General features: G+C 36.7%; 3 protein-coding genes across 5 annotated transcripts in view; 1 reads left to right on the top strand and 2 right to left on the bottom strand.

Annotated features, from left to right (window-relative positions):
* LOC124298928 (secreted protein PRY1-like) overlaps window positions 1-2,071 on the bottom strand; it is a 56,343-nt gene extending 54,272 nt beyond the window's left edge. The window contains exon 1 of one of the 2 annotated variants that reach the window (XM_046751604.1): window positions 1,867-2,071. In XM_046751604.1, coding sequence (XP_046607560.1) covers window positions 1,867-1,904 — 38 coding nt within the window. In that variant the 5' untranslated portion in view covers window positions 1,905-2,071. The remainder of the gene's footprint in view (window positions 1-1,866) is intronic. The other variant, XM_046751605.1, reaches the window with a different exon arrangement.
* Window positions 2,072-4,005: 1,934 nt separating this feature from the next.
* Window positions 4,006-5,791, top strand: LOC124298931 (protein LLP homolog). Of its 2 annotated transcripts, none has more exons than XM_046751614.1 (3): window positions 4,006-4,164; window positions 4,414-4,592; window positions 4,810-5,791. In XM_046751614.1, the coding sequence occupies exons 2-3, from the start codon at window positions 4,433-4,435 to the stop codon at window positions 5,067-5,069; spliced, it is 420 nt and encodes a 139-aa protein (XP_046607570.1). In that variant the 5' UTR covers window positions 4,006-4,164; window positions 4,414-4,432; the 3' UTR covers window positions 5,070-5,791. The 2 variants fall into 2 exon arrangements, with proteins under 2 accessions (XP_046607570.1, XP_046607571.1); XM_046751615.1 differs by lacking the exon at window positions 4,006-4,164 and adding an exon at window positions 4,175-4,316.
* LOC124298929 (low-density lipoprotein receptor-related protein 4) overlaps window positions 5,126-21,434 on the bottom strand; it is a 30,645-nt gene continuing 14,336 nt past the window's right edge. Inside the window, exons 2-10 of the mRNA XM_046751611.1 lie at window positions 15,226-15,294; window positions 14,483-14,568; window positions 12,686-12,778; window positions 10,791-10,916; window positions 9,933-10,016; window positions 9,442-9,521; window positions 7,979-8,086; window positions 6,775-6,913; window positions 5,126-6,684 (exon numbers count right to left, since the gene is read on the bottom strand). Coding sequence (XP_046607567.1) covers window positions 6,662-6,684; window positions 6,775-6,913; window positions 7,979-8,086; window positions 9,442-9,521; window positions 9,933-10,016; window positions 10,791-10,916; window positions 12,686-12,778; window positions 14,483-14,568; window positions 15,226-15,294 — 808 coding nt within the window. The 3' untranslated portion in view covers window positions 5,126-6,661. The remainder of the gene's footprint in view (window positions 6,685-6,774; window positions 6,914-7,978; window positions 8,087-9,441; window positions 9,522-9,932; window positions 10,017-10,790; window positions 10,917-12,685; window positions 12,779-14,482; window positions 14,569-15,225; window positions 15,295-21,434) is intronic.

Genomic DNA, 21,434 nt, shown 5'->3' with positions numbered 1-21,434 from the left:
AAACATGCGTAGTTTACTGGCTCCTGAAGCTGACGCGCAATTTCAGAAATCCAGCCAATTCTCACGTTGGTGTAATATAAAGGAACATACGGAAGACGCAAATGTTCATTCAGAGTTCAGCTACAAGGATTAACCGAAATCTAGTTCTAAGTGCCTAATAAAAGTGCCTGCAGTGGTCGGCTGGGTAACTGTGCACTCTGGCAAAAAACGCCAGGTCTACAAAACTTGGCCGGATGGAGTAGGAGATACTTCTCGAACGACGTTAAGGACGCTGGGCTGCAGGTTTACTTTTACATCGTAAAAAAAGCATCCTGAGCTAAATCCGATGTCACGCACAGCGATTTCCGATACCAATTGTCGTTGAATGTGAACCTTTAAAAGACGTTTTTAGTGCCTGATATTAACCGACATTTTTCTAGGCTATTGAGTTTCAAATGCAAAAGAATGGAAATTAGAATCTCAATTTTTGGCTGGAACTCTCGGATTCTCATGGAACTTGCCATTATGAATACAATATGGGTTGCGTATTTCATGCGATAAAAGCTGGCTGTGAAAATCATCGTTGAATGCGATGTCGTGCAGTATGTTAAACAGCTGTTATCTTTGGTCCAATTAGAAGTGACATTGTGTTTACAAGGTACGCATGATTTCTCGAGATTTGTTTAATCATTTTTAAATAAGAGTCACTCGTTATCGCCCCTGATATGAGAGGATAAGGGGTCATCCCGTCTTTATTGAACAAACAAATTACCCCTGACCTCTTTGATTTCATTTCGTGATTCACGATGTAAAATTATATCCGGATGACGTCCTCAAAGCGGTTTCGAAAAAAGAACGTGTTGTTTCCTAACAAATTCTACAGTCGTTAATGAGATTCTTGACAACTACTCTTACATACTTTAAGAATTCTGCGATGATGCAAAATTTTCGTTTTCACATCCACATCAATGTGTGCTAAAATTCAATGCAATTCTGTTCATAGGGCAGGGTTGATAATTAGAAAAATGTGAACTAAAAAGTTTTTCAAACAACGGGATTTGGAGATAGCAACGTTTGCTAGTTTAGAACCCAGAAAAATTTGATAGATATCAGATAACATATTCCTTGTTGCTAAATAATTCACACTTCATCCCGCTTACAACATGAGCAGCTGGTATTATCGATAGGATAAAATTTCACCCACGGAATTACACCGATATATTCACCAAGGAAGAAAAAACGTGATGTATACATGTTAACAAAATTTCTCGGAATAACCGCAAGAATTTCACAAACTTTCTATCGGTAGGAATTGACGGTGAGCGAATCCGCGGGTTTGTCGCTACACAATATATGAAGTTAGGTTCTTACACGGGTACAAAAAAGCTTTCAGCTTACTGAAGTTCCTCGTTACGATCATAAAGAAACGGTACTCAAAAAAAATTCGTCAAGCAGTCTTATACTGATTAGCCACTTTGTATCTCGGAGGTGTATAATAAAATTTGGCCTCTGTGCCGACAGCTGAAATCGCGATAAAATTCCAAAGATAACAGAACAAACCCATCGGTTCATACTACTATACGCTGACGTATTATTGTTGACGATAGTATTTAACACCGCAGGTATAATATGTGAATCGGGATCGCGTTTACCGAAGCATGTGCCTTGACCTCCGACGTCCCTGCCGAGCAGGTTTCGCGACGACTTGTGCAGGATTTATTGCAGGGTGCGATAAACAAACACGAGAAAGTGAATTACATGGTATAAATTTTGTATTGATCGAATTAGAATTGCGACTTTCTCGCGATTTTTGTCGTACCGCAGCGCAGTAGACGGAAGGAAGCTTATTTATATACAATAGTAACATGCTTCCTGTTATATACTCACTCTCCAAAGAAAGTTGATTCCGACATGTTGGCGTCCATCCTGTCCCAGCAACGAGCGGACTTGCAATGCAGAAAGCAGATCACACTCAGTTCACAGAATTAACTTTACAACGCTCCTCGAGGCACTAGCACTGAATTGAGTAATGCGTTTGTTAAACGGCACTCCTCCAGGCAACTCACACTCTGCGAGTCTCGGAGTATTATCAGAAAGTGACTGTATACGTTCGGGAGCACCTATATAGCCGCGGAACTTACTGATAAGCTCGACTTTTATTGCGAGGCAGAAATTTGTCCGTTCCGATTGCAGAGAGTCGTAAGTTACGAACCGATGCGCGGGTCACGCTACTTCCCATTTGGCCGCTTAAACAGTGTCACCGTATGGCGTAGATTTGATTGTTCGGTGGTAATCGCTTCGTGGAATCGTACTCGGGAACTCTGCGTTTTCTTCCAACGAAATTCGGTGCATGCAGACCCCGAAAACAATTCGAAAATGGTCAGCGTTTGTGCGTGGACTTGAGACAGTTTGATAACTGATGAGCTGCTTTTGGATCAACCGATTCAGAACAAGGTGTGTCTCCGAGAGGCTGTTATCACTTATCGGAATTCAATATCCACGGTGCACCGCCCTGAAATGGAACTTGTACAAATGACGAGAAGCTGATATCCCGTTTGTTTTGATTCGTACGGCGATAACTTATAAGCGCGCTGCACCATCGCTGAGTAATAAATAATTCGTACTGTATTCAGTTCGAAATGAATCACTCGACCTAGCTTTCTGCAGGCCAGTTCGATTGATAACGTATTTCTGAACAATGATTTCATATTAAGGAGATGACTCAATTTTATAGCTCACATCCTAATGACCTTGCGTAGTGTAGGTATAAATACTCACTCGGAATGCGGAGATCGTTGCGATTGTTTGGTAAAGACCTTTGTACTAACATAAGATTAAAGAAAAAGATAACAGGAAATCTTTGTTCTACAATATTACAAAGTTTTGCCCCTTAAATGATATGTTAATTCTTCTTTATAGACCGATGTATTACGAAAAGATAGTTTAATTGTCACACAGTGATAATATGCTAAAGTACTTCTCAGCTATCTCGTTCTAATATTTTGCCCTGAAGGGGATCTCGAATCTTGCTTCAACACGTCAAAGACTCCAGAAACTAAGAATTAAAGTGTCAACCAAGTGACTCACTTATGTTTTGATAAATCAGTTTTGTCTGTTACCGTGAGACGTATCCGTATCAAATAGTTTATTGATAAATGAATTCTCAACTTCCAACTAATTGTCTTCTCATAGATATTAGATTGAGATCCGTAATTCATTATCGTGAGAAAATCCGGTCCGAATTAAGATATGGCTCAATAAGTATTGAGAATTTACCCAACATTGATTCATTGCGGTTCTGATAAAGGGACAAGTAAAAAATGTGGACAATTTACGTTCGATCTTAGAACTTTTGTAAATTAAATGTCGTTCGAAACATTTTCAAACGTAGAAGAACCCATTTTTGCCATACTCATGAATAATCCTGGGGGTTATTTCAGAAGTGCGTAACGTTCATGGCATAAAAGAACAAAAATTTTGTAAAAACCTATTCCAACAATAATTTCAGTAACAAATAAATTACGTTTGCAAGCGTTACTGAAATTCTTGCACCAGTGCAATAACGAAAAGATAACAAACTTGACTGTATTTTTTCCCTGCATGCTTACATTAGAGAATTTTCCTTTCGCTTTTGCTCAATGTTTCGATATTTCAAAACTGAATTCGTGACTTAGCTCGACGCGACGTTTTGTAAATCCGCCGCGTTAAATTAGTCCCTTATGCGCAGGTGCGCACGCTTGCGCACACTTGTATCAATTCCGTTGAATGGAATGAAAATCAGGGAAAAAGAGATATGCAACTCCACTCCATTTGCGGCGATGGCGGGGATTCCAGAAACGATTTCGAAGCTTACTTCAGATTCTTCCGATAGAGGCGCTGAAAAATAGATTCGTCAAGTTCGTTATTGCTAGTAGCGTTTGAATAAATAAGTATTCCCACGTGCCCGCACGAGGTATGGGATTGATTTCTCAGAATTAGTTATCCAATGCTATCGCATGTGACTGCGTATATTGACAGCGCCATCTTAGTACTCACGGTGTGACCTTCAGCTGCGCCTTGATATGAATGCGGAGGAGTCTTCTTAGACTGTGGAGGTGATTCACTTAGTTGACCACTTTTATCGTGGTTGAAACGCGATCAACACGAGGTAATAAGATCAGCAAGTTGCGGCGTAGTTTGTAGGAGGTTAGTATTGTTATTTTCTCGATTTATCATTTACGTCGCACTTTTGGTTCTTAGATTATTAAATAACAAGCCAGGCATTATTTTGTCAGGCATTTTGTTAGGCATTTTGTTGGGCATTATGATCGCAAGACTGCGCGTGGTCTGAATTTGAGGTTAGATCTTTCAGCATGCTATAACTCAATGCTAAACCAATGTATCAAGTCGATTCTAATGGTTTGGAATAACCTATAAACATGTATTAACTTGCAGGTAGTGTAAGCACAAGAACATGGCCAAATCACTGCGCAGCAAGTGGAGAAGAAAGTGTCGAGCTGTCAAGCGAGTACGCTATGGAGAAAAAGAGCTCGCCAGATTGAAGAAGACCCTCGGCATCGATGAGAATGCCCATGCGGATGCTGAGATGAGCGAAATTCAGGAGATTGCCACTGGTTAATAAAACATTCACTTTTATTTTTCCAATAATTTTATCATTCGTGGCTTCGAAAGATCTTTAACTTCAAGCGTGCATAATTGACAAATTGAGAACTTCAGTTTTCATTCAGTAGCTGCGGAACCACTGAAACAGAATTTTTCATTTACTTCTTAACCTTAATCGTATCTAGTAAATTGGTTTTAAAACTACAAATATATTTTTAAATTAAACAGTGACAGACGCAAAGGAAATAAAAGAAAAGGCGGCTGCAAAGGAAAAAGAGAAAACCGAAACTGCTCAAGACACAATGGAAGTGGAAGGTGCCCGAGTGTTTAATAAAAGGACAATGCGCGATCAGCATGGAAATTATCCGGTATGGATGAGCAGGCGTAAAATTACCAAGCACAAGCATGCTAGAACTAAGGGAAAGAATGCACCGACGAAACAAACTAAGAAGAAAGCTAAGAAACCACGAAACAAGGGAAAGAAGTAATTGATTATTATATTTAAGCAGTATACTATTATTGTTACTGAATTTTTTGGGGACAATCGGACCTATTCAGAAAATAAATCAACTCGGAACTGTACAAAAGTAAAAGAAGAGCTGAAAAACATTATTTTCTGGCATTACAGATAGTATACCAGGTTCTGTCTCAATATTATTCATGCCTATCCTTTAAAGGGTTTGTAAAGCTACATGATGTAATAATTTGCAGTTTGCATCATAGTAATACGCATCGAAAAAATCGGTAAATCTAGGAACAATCAGGAAATTTTATCTGTGTAAGAAATTGGTTAATTTTTGCAGCTTAGTGTAAAACGAGGTGTTACTTTCATGTGAATTTGAGGGAAAATATGTGATTACTTAGTATCAATATATCCTTTCACGAAAAAGAAACAGATGTAACTTAACTATTGGGGGGATATCGATGGCACTATTATTTTTTAAAATTGCTAATATTGAGCGATGTAATATTTGAAAGCTTTCTGAAGAAATTCGATGCTCAGGAAAAAATACATACCTGAAAAGAATCTTAGACTTCAAAAAACGTACCAGCCCTGTTACAGTACTGAAAATGGTATACAATTCAGGTTTCAGCTATCAATTACTTGAGAATACTGAACTATAAATATTATTTAGATATTCGTTGTATTGTTTTCTTATTACAAAGATTATTGTACGATATCAAAAAGTAATAAACAGTACATTTTTTACGATCATTTACATTATTACAAAAAAAAAAAAACATATAAAAACTACATGTGAAACACATATATGCATTTACGGATCTAAAATTTACGGATCTGTATCAAAATCAGTAATACTACGGTATCAAAATTAAAATTAAAAAATAGAAGAAAATAACAAATATTACGTATTTCTTCGCGCATTATTAGTTCTATGAGATGAAATGAGAATTTCATTTCACAGCTATTATTGCTCACACTTATTGACATGAGGTGGTATTTTTTGAACAACATTAACGCGGTTGTAACTGACCTCTTAAAGATTACGTAGTTACTGGCTCACCTCAATAATCTGTTTACATTAAATCCGGCTTGAATTCTTTTTCTGCCTCGATATAAACATGCTGCAAAACAATTCAAATATTTCCATAATGGCATGGATAACACCTAGAAATAACAGTTCATGAAGTCATCGATCCAAAAGTATCACCAACATTAAGAGTAAAAAATCGATAATCTTAAACATTTAGTCGTATTTCATTCCCGTTATTTATTCTTCTGCTTAATTTCATTGACTTTCGCTCGCTAGTTGTTTTTCATAATATGTTCATGTAACAAAATAAGACGACAAAACACGTTCGCCTAAAGAACTAATTCTAATTCTTTAGCTGATTTTCTTTTAGGTAGGTTCCAGGACGAAAGTGAGTTGTCGAACCTGAGACTGACTAAAGTCTAAAGACTCTCACAATCGTCGGTCATGCAGCCAGTCGTACTTAAAATACTATTTGAAAAGTTGCAATATCGTATGCATTGAATATAATAGCTTTATATATTCATGAAAGCGTTGAAAAAAAATGTATGTCGCGGTGCGATTTCCACGCGATGATCTTCATCTCTTCAACAAATTCTTCTACCATTTCCTGCAGTAGAAATACGATGATATTAATAATGATAGAGCACCAAATACAACAATGTTTAGGATCGAAATTTTTGGCAGAATTTCATATTACCGTCGAAAGCTCCACAGTGTATCCTGAACCTGGACTCAAGGTCTGTTACGCGATTCGTGATGTGTTCTATCTTTCTTGACTCTCGTTCGAAACTAGTCAACCTGTTTCGCAGCTCGTATATTTCTTGCTGCATGAGCCGCTGAAACAAATATCATCGTTGTCTCCGTTAGGATTATTCTAATGTTCACTGATCACAGGGATTCACGTAGGATTCTAAATCGTGAACAATAATTTTACACGACAACAATTACTGATGTTCTATTAATTCAAAACTTGGATCAAAGCCAAGTGTCTCCCACTCAATATAAATACACTCACCGACCCGACGCGGTTTCATAGTTATTCGCTTTCAATTCAAGTACACATGCCATCGACTCGCCCTGTGTTTTAGTCTTGTATACAGTTATATACAGTAAACAATTCATGAACGAGGTTAACTAGCTTGTTACCGCAAAGTAACAAACACGATTTATTGGATTCCTCTACTATCGATTTACGGGAACCGTTAATCATTCACTCAACGAGAGAATAAACCACGAGATAAATTGGGTTCATTACATCGACTGTATTGTGTTTAACAAACCATTTCATTCATTTCGTTACCAGTTTTTCGGATTTACCGTTCACGTAAAAAAAAAAAATTTCCTCTACTGTTTGGCAAATCTATCTACAACTCGTTGTAACCCGCCGAAATTGTCAGTAATCACCGTTCCGTTCCGAGAAATAAGCAATATGGCGCTGAAAAGATCAATCAGCTGATCGTGTTATGCGGATTATACGATTGTAAAGGCTCAATTAACCTCGCGCAAGCAATTGTACACCTATTTCATGACAAAAACTTATTGCGGGGGAAAAAATACATTAACATTTGACTTTTATAATTATATATGACGCTTTTAACGTGTCATATTTTCTGCCACCAAATGGAGTCTTCGGATAATTTAAATTCGAATACGTGCATGCGGTTTCCGGTACGTCAAGAATTGATTGTCGATTCTAATAAAAAATACAGTTAACAAATTTTGCATCAGTCCAATTGTCTCACTTGCATCGAGACTGTGCCTGCGAAATGGTTAATTATAGGATTAGGTTGATATGTGGAAAAATTGATGAACTTTTTCTGTAATTTTTTTTTCTCCTGAGAAAAATGAGTCGGACCCCAGTGTAAACCGGGAGCACTTAGCACGATCTACTCGCTACTCACCACGCTTTCAACGGCCCTCTTCACGTCCCCGATGTTTTCCATAGCAAGATTTATTTTAGCACTCATGTCCGTTGCCCCAGCGTCTCGCCGTTTACTCCGGGAAACTAGCTAAATGTGAAGGTGTCAAAATTTATTGTGGGTGCTACAAACCTTCTCAGCACCTGGGTAATTGTAAATCACATAAAATTGTCAGGATAAGTAATATGTAACGTATGTGAAACACATGTTCCAAGGTGGATATAAGGTTTATTATGAGATGCTGGAATGAATAAAAAAATTATTGGATTTCTGTTCTTTATTCTCTTAGGAGAATGCTATAGTCAGTTGTTACCGACCGAGTAAATCAACGCTTTTTTTTACTAAAATCAGAGCCTATGCATAGTTGATCGAAAAACGTCGCAGTCAGCGCAACTCTGCACGTAATACCGAAAATAAATATCTGAAAAAATGTTTGCTCTACGTAAATATAATGTCGGAAATTTATTCCTCTAATCGAGTTACCACTTCTCGTAGGAATACATTTCCTGGTGCTATGCATGCAAAATGAAAGAAACTTGGATAATTTTTTAATCATTGGATGAGAAATTATCTTACCTGCGGCATATTTACATTAGTGATGTGTAAGCTCTGATAATAACGGAAATAAGTGACCTTGTACTCGGTCGGTAAAGACTAACTATTTCATCCTCTTAAGATCAGTAAACCATAGGGGATGAGATGACTTTCACGGTATAAATTTTCAGTTATTAAGATTCGGTTGAATGTAAAATCATTATTCAATGACTTTCCCAATCATTTAGTCTTGCAACAAAAATCATTATTTGAGCCACAGAGAAATTACAAGTGTCAAAGGTTATTTATTCTAAGATCCGGAATATGTGCTTGCAAAAATGTACAAAAAATATTAAAACTCTCGTCCTGATCGACATTCGAGGGTCCAAATTGAAACTATTTCGTGCAGCCTTGAAAGAAAACATTGAAGCAATTTTAAGTTTGGATTTACGAATATATATATATATATACGCTAGTAACTTTAAATAGTCTGGTTTATTTTTATTGATCGAGCCAAAAATACACATATCGAATACCGCATAAGCGTACGTTTTTGGCATTGCTAAAATCAAGTATCTCCCACGACTTCCAGATCGTGCTTCACTGTAAATGGATTTGTGAAAATTTTTTAATTATCTCTTCTCAATTACAATCGAATTATTTGTCCTGCAAAATTGTGATTTTTTAACTTCTATGACGTAAATACCGTCGGTTGCTGATTAGTAAAAAAGTAAAAAATTCGTCAATTTGTGTTTATACTATTTACACTAATTATTTCGGTTGGTTTAAAAAATAAATTTTCTCCTAAATATCTTATTCGTGTATCGAGACCGAATCAAAAATGTAGAACCTTCAATCGAAATTCGAGGTTCTTTTAGCGATTGGTAACAAGAATATATAGATTATCATACCTTCTCAAGTTTGGTGAGTCGCTTCAAAATGAATTCGTAATCTGTGTCAAAGTTCCTGTCGCCAACTTCGTTTTCTGTGTCTATAAAATGGACAATAATTAAATGATGAACAATGTAAGAAAGTCAAAGAATCCCAAGAGAAAATCCTTGATTAGAAAAATAAAATACATCGAATGAGGCAAAGAGAAGAATTGAAATAGAATAAAGAAAAAAATCCGAAGCGTTGAGCAAACGCACATGGTGCAACCATGGGCGAAATATACGTATCCATATAGTTTATACATATATATATTATATATATAAAGCGCGCACGCGCCGAAGAGTATTTTTGTTTTCTTATAAATGCTTGCCTCTTCCGAAGTAGCTGCCTAAATTTGTACCGTAGGAGTTCGGATAGTCTTTAGATGTCGGTTATACACGCGTTTATGCTAAATATCGACGTGACTAGTTTTTTTTGTCAAAGCTATAACAGTTTCCGGTGTTCCAAGTACCTTGTGGAATAGTCGATGTCCGAGTCGTCGTCGGCCTGTAGTCAGCCTCGAGATCACGAGCTTCGAAAGCTGTGTCGTCGCTACCTGCAGAGGATAAATCACGATCGTATGTAGTTTTCATTTTTTGATTAATTTTAAATTCAATTTTCATCCCTTCAATCATGCATTTCACACGGTATTCGTGCGGTGCAAAGTATAATTCGTTGCGGAGAGTAAAGATCGATGAAAATATTAGATGTTCGACAAACCATTCCTAGTACAACAATATACGCGAATAAACGTAAAACGATGTAACATATATATTTAGCAAAGACAATAAAAAAGCATTCCGGAAAAAAACTCGCTTCGCTTTCGCTTTACGTCGTCATTTAAGTTTCATTTAAAGAAATATATTTTGCAAGAAGCGTGTTATTTAAACGTGAACGGTTTACAAAGGACGTTTAAATATAAATCGGTGAATGGAGCGAGCGCGCTGCATGTGTTAAATCCGTAAAACTTTGGTGAATCGCATTTGTGAATAATATAAACGTTACGTGTCACATTGTGAAAAGCTGTGAAATTTCAATTTCATTTAAAATTAGATCTCAAAAAAATTGAAGAACAATGTGTCTGATTTCAGTGTCTCAATTTGTGACAGGAATTTCGCATAAACGAATTTAAAAGTGATACAAAATAAGTAATTTTTCGCCAAGGATTTCATCCCTACTGCATAAAGTACGGCAATCGTCTGCACTCGACATATTCGGTAAGCGACGTCGAGAGTGTGCGGCGATGTGAATAATTCGTTATCACGTTTAGCCTGAAATTTTTTCTCAGCATGCCAGTATAACTGTATAGATCGAACACTCCAGCACAAACCATTTTTATGACAGGACTGTCCATCCGGTTGGAGCTGATAACCGGCTCGGCAGAAACACTGGTAGCCTCCCAAAGTATTTTGGCAGAGTTGCGCGCATGGTTTTTCGGTTACGCATTCGTCCACGTCTGAAAAGAGAAGAGAAAATGTAGAGGTTGAAAAAAAAAAAAAAGAAAAATTTATCAAGTCACGAGCGGAAAATCGTGGAAACGGTTCGAAGGAACGTAGAAAAATAGTGAGATAAATTATGGCGAAATTTTCGCCGGCTTTTAAACTAATTGACACGTCTCGCGTGGGCAGGGGCGAAATAGATACATCATGCATAAATAAATAAACGTAACACCCACGCACTTATTGTATAAATAATTCACGTGCGCGTTAGAAAGGCAATTAAGTCACGCGACGCGTTTTTTTCCCGCCGCGCCGTGTTGCATTTTTCGCACGATTTTTCATTCTTTTAATTACAGATTTCCAGACGTGATGACGATAGTTTAATTTATTATTTATGGCTTTTTGCAATTGGTCACGAATCGTTGACATTGATTAGATTACGCTTATTATTCACAAAAATACAATGGCATGCGTTTACTTCTTTATACGTGAACCGTGCGTTCCTAATTCCTGGATACTTGGATGATAAAGTTTGATTCGACTATAGCAATGCATATTTTTAAACTTCATTGTAAATCCAATTTGATTCGATTTAGTATTTCATTAACGAATATTTTATTTTATTTATTGTTTTTCTTCGATAAAAGACTCGTAGGATTTGAATATGTAGCTTGTCATTGATTTTATTGTAATTGAGAATATTGTTGGAGTGATATGATACCGAAGCTGATCAATAATTTATTATTCATTAAAGGCCGTTTTTTTTTATTGAATTTTACAAAGAAACTGATGGCATTATACCAAAATCAATCAGAATTAATCGTTTTATTGGTTCGAATGATTGCATAAATGTGAAATTAGAATAGAACTACATCGCGCAATGCAAACATTACATAATGAAGCATAACAAAATGTTGACCCACCTGTTTCACATTCTATGGTGTTTTTAATTATTCTTGTATAAAAAAAAAAAAAAAATTTTTTTCCGCACTCGGGCACGAAACAAGCCTTCAATAAGGAAACAAGTCGATTGGTTATTTTTCTCTTATCGTTTTTACAACCTCTCGATATCTAAATTGAAGTCGATAATTAGGCCTTCGGTATATGATAACGAAATCGGCAGTGAATTTAACAAGATGCGAGCCAGGCAGGAAAAGGAATAGATACTGAGAAGTAATCATGTTTCAAGTTGCGGAGTGTCCTGCAGGATTCGCTAGACTGAATGCATCGTGTAGAACTGCCGACTTAATTACGCGCCTATAACGATTCTCCGGACTTGTTATTTACGACGGACACGCCGATAAAGTTTATTAATTGCTAACCGAACCGTTCGCTATCATTGCCGATAATTCACTTGCGAGTAAGAAACCAATTATTCCTTTTTCACGATTGCAATTTTGCACAAGTGCAGGACTAGATCCTGACCACTAAAGTGTTGTAATGACGCGGCTTTGAACATTAAATAATCATTGTACATTGTAAGTTAATTGTTGAAAAAAAAAAGTTTCAATCTCTGTGATTCGTTTCAGATTTCCAAATTTCGGCTCAATTTTGCCATTTAGAATCGAATGTTTTGTCGTTTTTGTTGCATTATTTGTATTGTTTGTAACATCATTAATCGATTAACAGTAAAAATAATAAATCAAAATTCTGATTCATCGGTTGAATTTTTCCCTGGATTTTCGTAAGTGTTTTGCGTATTTATACTGATAATCTGAATCTCTAGATTTACGATTGTGATTTAGGTGAGAAGTTATATTAAAAATTAACGTTGAGCATATCTTACCGATTTCGCATTGTTTTCCTGTGAATTGTTTCGGGCAGCTGCATTTTCCTGAGGCGACGCAGCTTCCGCCATTCAGACACGCGGGGCAAGCAACTGTAGAGATAAAATTGGAAGAGTAAAAAAATGCACGTACAAAACACGAGGAATTTCTTTGCATTTCTCAACCAACTGAGTTACTATTGACACGAAAAGGTGATTTAAGATTTGTTGAAAATTGTAAGAAACGTTCTTTTCTGCGGTAAATAAAGTTGGTTTATAAAACCGTCCACTTAATGTGGAATTCAAACGGTGTGATTGGCTATATTTAGCTAATCAAGAGAGGCAGAAACCGGCTCTCTGTTGGCACAAGTTCTTGTAACGCCTGTTAGGAAAACGTTCGAAAGGATGAGTCGGCCGGACCGTCTTAATCAAAAGTTAGAAAGGGAAAAGAAAGCGTTAAAAAATTTCCAGCAATGTTATTCGCGTCAGTGATGGCGAAGAGAATGAAACAGCATCCGATATAATCAAAGCGAATTTAAATAACAAGCAAAACTATATAATTTCTATGAATTTGAGAGAAGGTTCTGCAATTGGATCCTTAAAAATGATTTAATGTTGGTGTTTTTGATGCGATCCTAATGTTATCGGGTTTATCTTGTTCCCCACGATGAAAAAAAGAACATTGACCGACAGCTGACACGAAGGTGGATCAAAAATGTTTTTGTTTTTTTTTTTTGAGTACGGTGTAACAGATATTCGTCTAGAATTATATTTCCGCGGTTATAATAATTTTTGGAATATTTGGTGGAGATTTTCTCGGAGATGAAAATGAGCACAAAAATATGAGAATCGCGTAAACACCAGAGTCTAATAAATTGGAAGGTTCCAATTATAATAACTTTTTTTTCATGTTCTTGACATCTTCGCTTGTGATATTCGAATTTGCAGGGATTGATTTCTATCAGAATTTTGCGACGTTTTTTTATTCGCGTTCGCCACATAGTTGAAGTAGATAACATTGGTGGAGATTTGTGAAAGGTTTGTTTCTTTTTTCTTTTCCAAACTTTTGATCCAGACGATCCGGCCGATTCGTATCCTCGAACGAGAAACGCCGTCATTCGTGTGTTGTCTTCATCGGTATGTTGCAGGCATGCGTGTCGCTGATTAAACAGTCGACACGAAGTGCGTGCACATCCGCCTGTCTACACGCAAAAGGCGTTGTGCATAATGGATCGAGGTTCCTATCCCAAGGGATTATCATAATAGCGCAGCATGCGGAAGCTGGGATCGAAATCTAGATACAATTGTCCAAAAATATAAAATTGTCAAGTAATAATTATAATCAACATATATGAAAACGATTATTGTCAATTATTCAACAGTCGAAAGTCACAGAGTCTTCAAATATCTCCGTAAATAGCAATTTTTCGTTTCAAAGAGTTGCGCGAGTTCAAAATTTTCGCACACTGTCACGAAGAACAAAACTCTTTGGTAAAACAAAAGTCTGTGAATAGAAAATCACTTTTTTCTATCCTAACGTCACGGCTTATATTATACATAGAAATATACGAAATACAATTGATCTAGATAGGATGATTGTTAGTTGTAATTTTATATCTCGAGAACAAATTTGAAATTGCATCAAGTTGTCTCCTTGATTTAATTGTCAAGCCGTAAAGTACAAAGAAGTATTCCACACGCTTATTAATTCGATCATTTCTTCTTCTTTTTCGTTTTTCAACTCTTTTTATGTAGGACTTGGGATGATGCAGAACAGATCTGGAACGGGGAACTGAAAGGTATAAGAGGCTTACTCACGCTTGTTACAGCCGAAACTGAGACGAGTCACTTGAGTCCATCCTGGGCAGCACGAAAACTTGCTTTGGGGTTCCATGTACAGCAGTCTAAAATCGATAATTTGGAGAGAATGAAAGTAAATAATAAAAATGAAAAGTGGGCCTTACGTATCAGTCCAGCGGCATGAAAATAGCCAATTTCGTCTGCTTGTCAATCAACGGATTGCCACTCAATGCTTTAGTATAGGACCCTTATTCATCAATTTTATCGCAGCGCACTCTCGAGATAGAAAAGCAAACGAATTTCCATTGATTGTTATTATTATAATCAATACTACCATTTTTACTAGTCAATTTCCTTTCCAAAATTTATTTTTGTTGCTATGGTAATGGAATGTCACAAGTTCTCAAATAAGAAAGTGGAAAGGGAAACTTGTGTCAACCCGCTGATCTCAGTACTGTAAAGAAAGATTCGCGCTTGCGCAATTCACAGTTGATTCACTTTCGTTCCTTGGGAATTGGGAGATCACTTTCGTCCCTAGGGAGAAAAAATTGACAACTCCCGCAAAACTGCCACGCAAAGCCGTTCACTATTCATAAAAACTATCGCGTGTGACTCGGGCCATAAATTGACGATTGCAGCTCGTATGATTGTCGATTGATTGTGAAAGTGACACCCTTAAAAAACTGATTCAAAGGCGTCAAAATTTGAGATCACACTTGTTGTACTATTCTTATGGTAAAAACGGGCAAATGAATGCATACCTTACTTGTCGCCCTCGGTGCAGATGATGAGACACCATTGTCGGTGCTTGTCTAGAGCAAACTCTTCGCCTGGAATGCAAAGTTGTCATTTATATTATAATTTGTAAGAATTTAGAGATCTGTAGATTGTCAGAAAAATTTGCAAGACGAATTTCGTTTACATTTGTATAAGGTAAAAAAATTAATATCTTCTTTCTTTACTCCTAAAGATTATTAATATTCCGTTACACACAAAAATCCTATCTTCTTAACGTACGCGGGAAAACACATTGCAAGCTTTTTAGTGAGCTCCGTCAGAACTGCTATGAAAATAGATTGGCCAATTCTTCCGTTAGAATTTTCTGGAATTCGCATTACGAATTTTCAGTGAAAAATAACGGGTGCATTGATATTTCAGAAAAAATTTCGTAATTCGAACAATGACAGGACATCTTATCGACGCAGTTTATAAATAACGAAGTTGCGTATCGGAGGCACGTTACTGCCGTTTAGTGATTAATTATTTACTGCAGTTCACAGTCCGTCCAATATCACAACACATATGCCTACATATAAATAATATTAGATGTGTTTTCAAGTTAATTTTTAAATTGGGGTTGGGTACAATTTTGCATATTCTTATATAATTTTATATTTTCTTCAAACTTGTAAAATTGTTTATTTAAAAATATGGAATTGTTCTATAAAACTAACTAAGCTTCTTCTAATTCATATTTTGTTGAGTAAAGAGTTTAATGGTTGAAGCAGGTAATGAACTTTGTTGTTACAAAAATCTCTAGGGCTGTTTCAACATTAGAGTTATTCAAGCGCACAAAACGTATTCTTCGAAACATATTCGTTGGCAATTCTCTTGGCTCAAAATTTGGTAGAATTTACTCGATATTTAATAGGTAAAACCGGTATTTCCTTTACCTCGAAAGCAAATTGGTGCAAGTGATTAAACCAGTTAGGCCAAACAAGCTCCGGTTAGATCAACAAAGTATGGCATTCGATCGATGTGAATTTTCTGTTGGCTAGATTCATGTACTTATTTTATTTCAAGTATCTAATTGTGTCTATCGGCAAACATGCGACAACGTCAAATGAAATGATATCTAGTGGAATCGATTTCGGAAACACAGCAAAAGGTTCACTCGAATCAATACTTCACTCGATCGGGACAAGAAAGACTTCTGACGAATCAAAGAATTCGCTTGGCTAAATCATTTTGACAAACCAACTAAATCGAAATTGTTGAGTCGAAGTTATCGTATTAGGAACACGTAAGGGATACCAGATCGAAGTGAATGGACTCCAACAAAATCATTTCGATGTTTCACGAATTTTATTTTCTCCGTGCACAAACGACTGTTTAGCACTCAAGAAATATCATACTCATCGTTAAACAACTATTAATATAATGCGAAGTTGCTCTCTTGACTGCAGTTTAAACTTTCGTCTACTTGACTCGATTGAGATTTGTGGTCGACTGATTTCATCGCGTCTTACATTACATGTACGTATGTACCCACGCTCTTGGGTTGTTTTCAAGCCGTGTGATTTCGTTCGACATAAACGAACAGTGATTGATCGATCGGCAGTCGCATATCGCTAAATGCTGCATGGTCAGTCGTTTCATGCACGATGCATGTTTATGCAAGAACCTGGAGCACGCTGGTCATTCGAGCAAAATGTTCTTCGACAGACGAGAAAAAGTGTGTAAGAAAAAAATCCCGATTCATCGTACACGACAGGGAACAAATAATAAACGCTTTTTTATTTTTTTCCCTCCATCGTCCGAGGTCCATTTATACTTTTCCGCATACAGCAAGAGTTCAGAGTCGGGTGAAAGTGATACATTAATGGAAAGCTTCGCATTGTGTCGAACACTGATCTTTCCACCTCGATGTTATTCCATTTGCAAAATTTTATTTAGTTCCATAACGCTTGAGATTGATTCAAGAGTTTCGTTTTTGGCGGTTGTTGAGTCTCTTTTGCCGACGAGTTATGCTAATGATGAGGCAATTTGTCGCCTCCACTCCTCGGGAGAAATGACGAACTGCTTTTACATCCTAGTATTCTCGGCTACTTGTTAATCAGAAAAAAGAAAACAAAAAAAATTACACCGCAGGATCTGAATCGAATTGTTTTCTATAACTTGAAACAGAGTCTGTATAACGCAATCGAAATAGGTTTAATACTGTTTGATTTTCTTAAAATAGTCACGATATTGTTCATTCGACTGCGTAATTACCCTTCCAATTTTTACTGTTATTATCTTTGCAGGCATCTCACTTGCCTTGATCTTTCGAGGGGTCAATTAGTTCGTAAAATTATCTTACGCCTCGGGGCTTCAAGGTAATTAATACTCCATCAATTGTTTCTGATAATTTATTCATGTGGCGTGTTCAATTTATCGGAGGTCTTCCAAACTCACCCGAAATTACCGAATTCATTCATCATGTCCTACACGAAGTCGTTCGAACTCAATTGAGCTCGCGCATTTAATTGATTCTGTCTGAGGGCAGTCGAATCGAATTGAAGTCGTGTGAAGTTATTCGAATCCACTTAAAGTTACTAGAAATTTTTTCAATCCACGAATCCAGTACAAACCTCCCATGATTGTTGTCAATTTCAGGTGTTTCAAAAGAAGCAATTATGTGTCGCAGAAGATGACTTCCTAGAATTTTGCGTGGTTTCAGGAGACCTCGAAGTTTTCAAATCATCGTAGATTGCAACAAAGTTAACAGTCTCCAAAAGATCTCATTAAACCGATTCATCGGTTTGGCGGGACGCGAAGTGAACAAACACTTTACACAAAAAGTGGTATTACGAACAGGTTTTTGCAGCCAACAATGATTTCTCTTTCTCTTTCTCTCTCGTCCCACACGGAACAGTCCATCTATCAGAAGTTCATACAGAATTCACAGATCCATAAAAGATCCATATTTATGGTGGATTTCTTATATACATCTACAGAAATCCAGAAGATCTACGGTCAGATTAAAGCTGGTGATGGATAATAGACAACCACCAGGCGGTAGTCTTGAATTTATTGTCTGGGGTAGAACGAAATGTGCACATGATGATTCTTTAATATATCTGATGCTGCATCAACGGTAGTAGATGATACAAAATAACGTCGAATGAAGGTATTAATTTCTTCTCCATAAAATCTATGAGATCTCTTATGGAGAACTGTTTGGATATCGAGAAGAGATCTACTAGATGTATAACGTAAACATTTGGATCTGTAATGGAGTTCTAATGTACTTCATTTCGGTTGAAATGGATTATGGAGGGTAGAGGTAAAGATGACTATCTCCGTTTATAGAAAGTGTCCATAAAATAGGGCACAATTAAGATGGCGTTGCTGTAGCAAAAGTTCCACATTTAAAAGAAAGCGCCAATCAGATCGAACCCTGATTGTTTATTAGCGCCATTCTGGTGACTTATTGAACCACTATTTGTCGCTTTTTGAACTCCATATGAGATACTTCTCCTCATCTCTATCCTCCACAAAATGGATGTACAATCGAGGTATCGCATAACCATCATGGGTGTCTATGGTGCGTACGTTGAAGACAAATATATGTTCCGCATGGGTTGTGAATCACTATTACGCGAAGGCAAGTTCTTGGTGAAATTTTTGCATTCCCATATCCTTTAAAAACATGTTTTTCGTCTTTAAACATGTTTCTGTTTCATGTTAATCACATCTTACTTTTGGCCGAATCCTTGTTGGCTTTTGCAGTATTACCACACCCGATGGAATTTAATCCATCTCAACCAACGAAATGGAACCGGGAAAACTGCCGGCCCAACCCAGCTCAGGTCAGGCATAAACTACTGGAGGGGAACGATTCGTCTAATTTATTGTCCCAGTCACTTCCCAGCTTGACTCTCGCCTGCAGGAAAGTGTTATTAATTGGTTACCTGCGGGGTTTAATTTCATTCCTTAAGCGGAACCTACAAAATGTCGTAAAAGAGGTCTTAAATGTTAAAAAAAAAACCCGTCGGCCTCTTTGTTGTCTTCGAATCTTGACATCATTTTCCTCGAAGCTTTTGTTGTGATCATTTGACATGCTGACGTGACTTCTCTCCAACCCCTTTCGTTAGATGATTCACAATTCCTTCTTACGTACGTACAAAAGCCAATTCGGCAAATTATCAATTTCGAAGAAGTTGATTGTGCAGAAACATGAACTGTATAATGGATAATATTGTCATCAATGCTGTTGTTCGTTTGTTTAAGCATTTTTTTTTTTTATCATTTTTTAGTTTCATATCGCGGCCAGTTCACAGACTTGATCTCAGAGAATCGACATGTGCAAAAAACGAATAAATGAATATCGGCTTAAGTGTATCAATCGCAATGATAATTAAGAGGCCCGGACTGGTTTAGGGATTATCCCCTTCGCTTTGGGATGTGTTACATATCGATGTAGTACATCCATTATAGAACTGAGAATGACTGAGATGACGGTTCTTTTGTCGCTCATTTTTAGACATCTCCATTTTTGTTCTGCTTTTTGTAACCACTTACTCAAAGTAAACTTCTTTTTAATGTCAACATTTCCTTTTTTCAACATTCTCGCGTGTTCCCAGAATACAAATCAATCCGATTCATCCATAGATGCCAAAATATATTGTGGTATCATTTTAATTCAACACGAAAGTCTGATTCTCCGACTATTGCAGACAATTCCGTAACTCGAGTAACTGTCACAGGTATATCTACAATGATAGATGCCTAAATTTTTATCTACAAAAACATCCCAATTATCTAACCAAAATTCTTAATGCTACTGAAATTCCATTTATTCAAATGAACATTCATGATTCTACAGAATACCCTTGATTTAAGGATGTCTGAAGTTGCACAAATTTTGCAATTTCAGACATTCTATGTACGTAAGGAAGCTTCGCTATCGCATGTATAGCAGAATTGGGAAATCGAATACCTGTCATCTTCCATTATTCCGATCTTGAGAGTTGTATCGCGGGCTTAAAATCTTCAAACGTCACGCAGACGGTTCCGAATATTGAACGATTTCTTTCTGCGAATTGACAGCTGTCAATTAAAAATCAAAATATCGAGATGTCGTGTATCACGAACATGTATACAGATCATATCAGTGTAAGCTGCAGGCTATCATGAACTTCATGTATATATTTAATTAATTTTTACTTGAAACCGGACAGAATTGAGGAAAGTTTTTCGATTCACGTATAAGTCAATTTGTAGAATTTAAGTAAGGATGTATTGTTGCTATTTTTTTTTTTTTTTTTTTTAATGCAAATAATATCCACATAATGAATCCTGAATTGACACAGGTTCAAAGATAAAATTTAATATAACAGATGTAAATTTGATACGTACAAAAAATTTCATACACCTTGCAAAGACAAGGAAAAATAAGTTGGATTAAAAAAAAAAAAATTTAATCGATGGACTTACTTGATTACTTTTTTTAATTAAACAACAGCGACTATAAATCTTGGATCAATGCTGATTTAGGATTTTCAACAAATTGTTATTTCCACCCGCGATTGTAGGAGAGTGGCTTGAAATCTGCACTGCGCCAAGTGAAATTAAATCATATCCAATAAAATACAGCCATATAATCGTTCTCAGCTCGAGCCAATCATAAATTAATCATTTAATCGGTCTTAAGTGTAATAAATGCCCCATGGAATTAGATGCGACGTAAACGTCGACGATACGAGCTGCATATGGTCTTAAATCTTCCCGGCCACGATTAACGATCTTCTACGTTCGGGGTTTATTAAACCCGGCTTCCACCACTTTCGCTTTAATATTACTATCTCGTACGCGGGATTTTGTAATTCAAACCTCCGTTTCCGGTGGTGGCTAAAAGGTGTCGACGTAAATGTTTTTTCAAATTTTATTTCACTTTTTTTTATTATCGTAAAAGAGGTAAAGGTATAACTCAATTAAGTAACTCAATTAATAACTTCTCCACGGAGAATAATTGGTTTATTCTAGTGTAATGATGCACTTCGGTCGGAGTTTAACAAAGGTAAGAAAACAATTCGCAAAGTGCAGACGGTGCCAAACGTGATGAATTGTGAAGAACTTACGCTCATATGATACATAATCGAACTCGTCAAAGTCTTAATAAATATTCCGTCATCATTCGCGGAGAACGTATGCATATAAGACAGAAGTATGGATCACTTTTTGTTTATACTTGTATGAATAACGC

The sequence above is a fragment of the Neodiprion virginianus genome, chromosome 2 (genome assembly GCF_021901495.1).
Source record: "Neodiprion virginianus isolate iyNeoVirg1 chromosome 2, iyNeoVirg1.1, whole genome shotgun sequence".
In the NCBI taxonomy this organism is placed as follows: domain Eukaryota; kingdom Metazoa; phylum Arthropoda; class Insecta; order Hymenoptera; family Diprionidae; genus Neodiprion; species Neodiprion virginianus.
The sequence above is the reverse complement of the archived record's forward strand: the minus strand, read 5'-3'. Positions and strand labels throughout refer to the sequence as shown.

Bases quoted from the DNA above. Each gene is read 5' to 3' on its own strand.
- LOC124298931 (XM_046751614.1), top strand. From the start codon at position 4,433: ATGGCCAAATCACTGCGCAGCAAGTGGAGAAGAAAGTGTCGAGCTGTC. The intron at 4,593-4,809 runs GTTAATAAAACA...TAAATTAAACAG, and splicing joins AATTCAGGAGATTGCCACTG to TGACAGACGCAAAGGAAATA.